Source organism: Nicotiana tomentosiformis, chromosome 11 (genome assembly GCF_000390325.3).
Source record: "Nicotiana tomentosiformis chromosome 11, ASM39032v3, whole genome shotgun sequence".
Lineage (NCBI taxonomy): Eukaryota > Viridiplantae > Streptophyta > Magnoliopsida > Solanales > Solanaceae > Nicotiana > Nicotiana tomentosiformis.
This window is the reverse complement of record NC_090822.1, coordinates 73,781,415-73,786,916: the sequence shown is the minus strand read 5'-3', so window position 1 is coordinate 73,786,916 and position 5,502 is coordinate 73,781,415. Positions and strand designations below refer to the sequence as shown.

At 37.3% G+C, this 5,502-nt stretch overlaps 1 protein-coding gene across 1 annotated transcript; it reads left to right on the top strand.

Moving 5' to 3' along the window:
- Positions 1 to 776: 776 nt before the first annotated feature.
- On the top strand, positions 777 to 1,593 carry LOC138901679 (uncharacterized). The gene is made up of 2 exons (XM_070189458.1): positions 777 to 1,277; positions 1,582 to 1,593. Exons 1-2 carry the CDS (start codon positions 777 to 779, stop codon positions 1,591 to 1,593), a joined length of 513 nt encoding a protein of 170 aa, XP_070045559.1.
- The last annotated feature ends 3,909 nt before the right edge of the window (positions 1,594 to 5,502 follow it).

Sequence of the window (5,502 nt, the reverse complement as noted above, 5' to 3'; positions counted from 1 at the left end):
TCGAGAGTGATGCCGCGGGACAAGCGGTTCTGTCATTCGAGAGGATTCAGTGGTGCCCCATCTGGGGGCAGAAGTCAATTTGGGAGGGGTTAGCCTAGCAAGACCTCCTATCTAGGCCACCACCTCCTTGGGGTGCTCCGGGGCGACCCTATTTCAGTGCCATGCCAGAGAGTTCTTACCGCCCACCACCTATCCAGGGTTCTTCCAGTGGGTATTCAGGACATCGGGGTCAGACTTAAGGGTAACAATCTATTGTGCCGAGAGGTTGCTACGAGTGTGGGGATCCGGGCCACATGAAGAGGTTTTGTCCCAAATGTCGAGGCAAGGTAGTACAATAGAGCCATTAGCCTATGATTTCAGCACCAGTCGTCCGACCGCCCAGAGGAGGAGGGCAGGCGGGTAGGGGCCGTACTAGAGGTGGAGGCCAGGTGGGGGAGGTCAGCCAACTACTGTTCAGTCAGGTGGAGGCCAGCCAGTCGGTGCTCCAGCTAGGTTCTATGCTTTTCCGGCAAGACCAAATGCAGTCGCCTTAGATTATCACAAGTATTATTTCTGTCTGCGGTAGGGATGCTTTGCTATTATTTGATTCAGGTTCTACCTACTCATATTTGTCATCTCTGTTTGTTCATTTCCTGGATATTCCTCGTGAGTCTTTGGGCACTCCTATCTATGTGTCCACTCCTATGGGCGATTCTGTTGCTGTGGATTGGATCTAATGGTCCTGTGTGGTCATATTTTATTTTTATGAGACTACAACGGATCTCCTGTTGCTCGATATGGCCGACTTTGAGATTATCCTGGGCATGGACTGGCTATCCCCATATTATGTCATCCTTGATTGCCATGCCAAGACTGTTACCTTGGCGATGCCTGAGTTGCCTGGATTGAAGTGGAAAGGTTCATCTGTCAGCACATCTAATCGGATAATCTCTTTTATGAAGGATCGACACATAGTTGAGAAGGGTTATTTGGATTATTTAGCTTATGTTCGGGATAGTACCGCAGATTTTCCGATAATTGATTTAGTACCAGTAGTTTGGGAGTTCTCTGATGTGTTTCCTTCCGACCTTCCAGGCATGCCACATGATCGTGATATCAATTTATGTATCGACTTGGCTCCCGGTACCCAGCCTATATCTATCCCACTGTACCGTATGGCTCCGAAAGAGTTGAAGGAGCAGCTTGAGGAGTTGCTAGCAAATGGATTTGTCAGGCCGAGTGTATCGCCTTGTGGTGCACCAGTGTTGTTTGTGAAGAAGAAAGATGGGACTATGCGGGTGATATTTACATATATCATGTTTAATTAGAATTTCACATACTTTGTTGTTGGCCCATAGTAAGTGTCGAAGTCGACCCATTGTCACTACTTCTTCAAGGTTAAACTAGATACTTACTAGGTACACGTTGTTTATGTACTCACGCTACACTTCTGCACTCAATGTACAGGATCTGAGGCAGGTGCATTTGGATATCAGTTCGATGCGCAACCTTGACTACTCTGAGGCTTTGCGGTGAGCTGCCTTTTGAGCCCGTTCTGCAGCAGCTTCCTTTTGCTTCATTTTTTTGTCTATTTTATTTCAGACAGCAATGTAATTTTTTTTTGTACATTCTACTAGTAGCTCATACATTTGTGACACCAGGTCTTGGTGATTCATGTTAGTAGATGCTTGAGGGTTTTTGGGTTATTTTATCTATCTCTCATTTTATTTAAATTCTTACTTCTTATTTATGCACAAACTAAAAGATCAACAAATTTTAAATCATTAAAAGAAAGGTTCACAGAGTTAGTTCACTGTAGGCTTGCCTAGGGGTAATGTTGGACGCCATCACGACCTATAGGAGGAATTGGGTCGTGACATATAGTAGGAAAGAAGATTTTTATTGTGGGAATAGTAAACGGACAAGCATATGTTTCTCTCTAAGTAATTTAGGAGAATAGTGTATCATTAACATGGCAATATTTTTGTCAAAAATATTATAAATCTAAAATGAAAATATGTACGTATTAGATATTACTGCAGTGAGGGCAAGTAGGAATTGTCAATCGTGGATTATCATATTTATTTCTGCTTGACAATTTTACAAAAAATGATTCAATTTTTAAGGGAAAAAATATGAATGATTTTGGTTTTATTCTTGCATTACAGCTATATTTTTATTTTTCTCTTCTTCAATGTGCCTTTTTATTTGTTTATTAGAGTCCATACTTTAACTGTGCGATGTGTTTAATAAAACCCCAATAGAGTTGGAGCGCTTATTTAAAATTTTGCCTTTGAATATTAATGATAGATGTGATAGAAGATACATTAGAGCAATACACGACTTTTGTGATTGGAAACACGCAATCAATGAAAGTGTTCTAATTCATGTTCTCGTAAAAGTGTTGCCCTAAATCGCACATGCAAGTATACCCAATCAATCAAGTTATAAAGAGTAAGAGAGTATCGTCCCCACGAGGACTGTGATCACTTGTCCCCTAAATCAAGTAAATGCTAATTTATCGAGTCAAGAACAATTTCAAAGTGATTTTTGTTTTATTAATTCTACATATAGCTGTTGTTAAAAGAAGAACTAACTAACTAGCATACTTAGCAACGAGATTTTAATTCAATGAAAAATACTATTCCAAGTCACGATTGAGTAAGAATCTTGTTGAATTCTCCAATCAATTCGACTTATTAATTTATCTGGCCTATTAACCTGCAAGGATTATACAATTTATTCTAAATCCTATATTCCTATTAGATTAAAGATAAAAAGAACGCATTAATAATCTATTGCACAATTGGCTAAGCACGGAAAATAGGTATATTTCTATCAGTATTCACAAATTAATTCCCGAATGACTAGGTTCAAGATCGTGCTCTATTCAATCATATTGCAATCAAGAATTATCTCTTTCAAGGTCAACTCAAGATTCATATAGAGTATTTCACTGTTAGCTAGGCAGTAAAATATTTAGGCTCGAGATACGAATAAACAACCTAATATGCTAGATTAACTCGTCAAACCAATATACCAATATCAACATTCATGTAAAATCATAGTCCCAGAATAAATGAGTTATGCCACGTATAGTCATGGTAGAAATCTCAAGTAATTCCCAAGAATACATAAAAATCAATAAAATAAGGGAAAAATAAGAACTCAAGACGAATTCCATGGTTTCCGAATTTTGTGATGGCTTTTCTCTGCTTCCAAGTGTGTTAGATATCCTAAAAGGGGCGTTTTTGACTTATATATTGCGTGCATAAGTTACGTTTTTGATTTATATATTGCGTGCATAAGTTGTGGGCCAATGTTTTCCTTTTTCTTTTCCGAGTCAGCTTCAGTGATTGATGCTAAGTTGGATGCATCGTGTCCGCCTCAGCCTGAACTCCTCAGCATCGGATGCTAGAGTGGATGCTTCGCGTCCACCCTCTGTTCCTTCAACCTTGTTGCGCCCAAGTGTGGATGCTTAGGTGGATGCCTTATTGAGATTTCACTGCCAAGAGTGTTTCAACTGGCATTTTTCCTTGGTTGGATGCGACGTTTTTCATATTTTTCACTCCAAACATCCTAAATCATTACACACAACTTAATTAGTCGAAACACCAATAATTAGCATATGTTGGGCATCTACAACACCAAATAGCACCAAAAAGTAGTTAAAATATAGGTAAAGTAATATTAAAACATACAGAAATATGTCTAATATCATCACTCCATACTTAAGCCTTTCTTCGTCCTCGAGCAAGGTAAAATCAACCTACAGTAGACCGAACAAAACGAAGCATATAACTATCAAGTCACAATTGATCAATTATGTTCAAGCACTTTCATGGTTTTTGTTGATACCAACAATTAGCCCTTTCCATATAAATTCTTTAACTTACCTCCACGTGTTAAATAAATGCCAATCACAAAATTGAGCAGTTCAAAATAATCAAATAGCAAATTCGAGATGTCTCAACCTCAGAAATTGACTCCCTCGCATACCTACTTTCAAGCCAACTTACTTACTCTGACGGAAGCGCCTAATAATGTTACCTATTCATCATAACATATGTGCCCTCACCACAAAATAAAAAGAGATAGTCCACACGCTCAAATAAAATTTGAACGTAATTTAAGGACTTCAAATAATGGAAGAAATCACTCACTCTCTCAAAGAAACTCACATGCACACAAAAGGTATCATAGGCTTGCCCATTATGTAAAGCTCTACTAATGTAGACTTGTTCAATCTAAAATCAATTAGGACTTTTTAAGAGTTGTAATGTAGACTAAGGGACGGCTATGATGAATATGCATAATAGTGCCTATGCTTCCCCGAGCACTTACAACATCAAAGATAACAACACACTACCTCTTCTTCGAGTACATCCCTTTTATAATTTTTTCTCAACACCCAATCTTTCCATTTATTTATTTATCTTTATTTCTTCTTTCACTTTTATGCAACAAGTACGCCTTTTTGTTTTTCTTTTTCAACACATTTTTTTCATGCAAATGTTTCTTTATTTTCTTATTTTTATTTCAACCACTTGCGTTCCTCATTGCAAATAAAATATTATATTTCCTTAGCCTTCCACCTTTAAATGGTTTAATTCATAACTCAATCAATTTTCCACTTTATCTTTAGCTATTAGCTCATTGTGCATTTATAAGTGTTCAAAAAAGTAGGGTTCAAAAGATAGACAATTCAACACAAAAAGGTCAAAGCTTGTAACATTGCCACCAAATAAAAGGGAATTAGGCTTAACGGGACTGACTAGGGTCAAATAATATAAGGTAGGCAAGATGTAACGACCCGGACGATAGTTATTGAGTGTTGTAGTCCCGTTCCCCCATTTACTACTTATTCTATGATGAATTATTATTATGTGAATTTTCGGGAAAATTGGTTCGGTTTCGGAGATGTTTCGGAATGAGTTGAGACACTTAGAGCCCATTAGGACATAAGAAATTTTCCCCCTTTTCCAAAAAACTTTCACTTTTTTCGAAATCAGTATTTTTTCATAAAATTTCCAATTTTCATTTGAAGATGCATTTTGAAAATTTTCAAAAATTTAAAAAACTCCAAAAAGTTATATTTCAAAATTTTCACTCAAATCACTCACAAAACTTCAAAACAATCTAAAATTATATTCATGTCCAAATAAAACTCTAAATTTACGATACAATTTTCACTTGAAAATTCTTTTCCCCCTATTTTGGAATTTTATAATTCTTATGTCCAAACGCCCACTTACTCTCAAGGTCGGAAGCTTAAGTTGAAAAGGTTGAACGGATATTGACTTATGTGTAAATTACTTCAAAATAGAGTTTTGATGGTTCCGATAGAAGCATTGGGTGATTTTGAACTTAGGAGTATGTCCGGATAGTGATTTGGAGGTCCGTAGTTGATTTAGGCTTAAAATGGCGAAAGTTGAAAAATTAGAAGTTTTGGAAATTGAGAAGTTTGACCGAAAGTTGACTTTATGATTATCAGACTCAGATTTTGGTTCCGGGAGTTGGAAT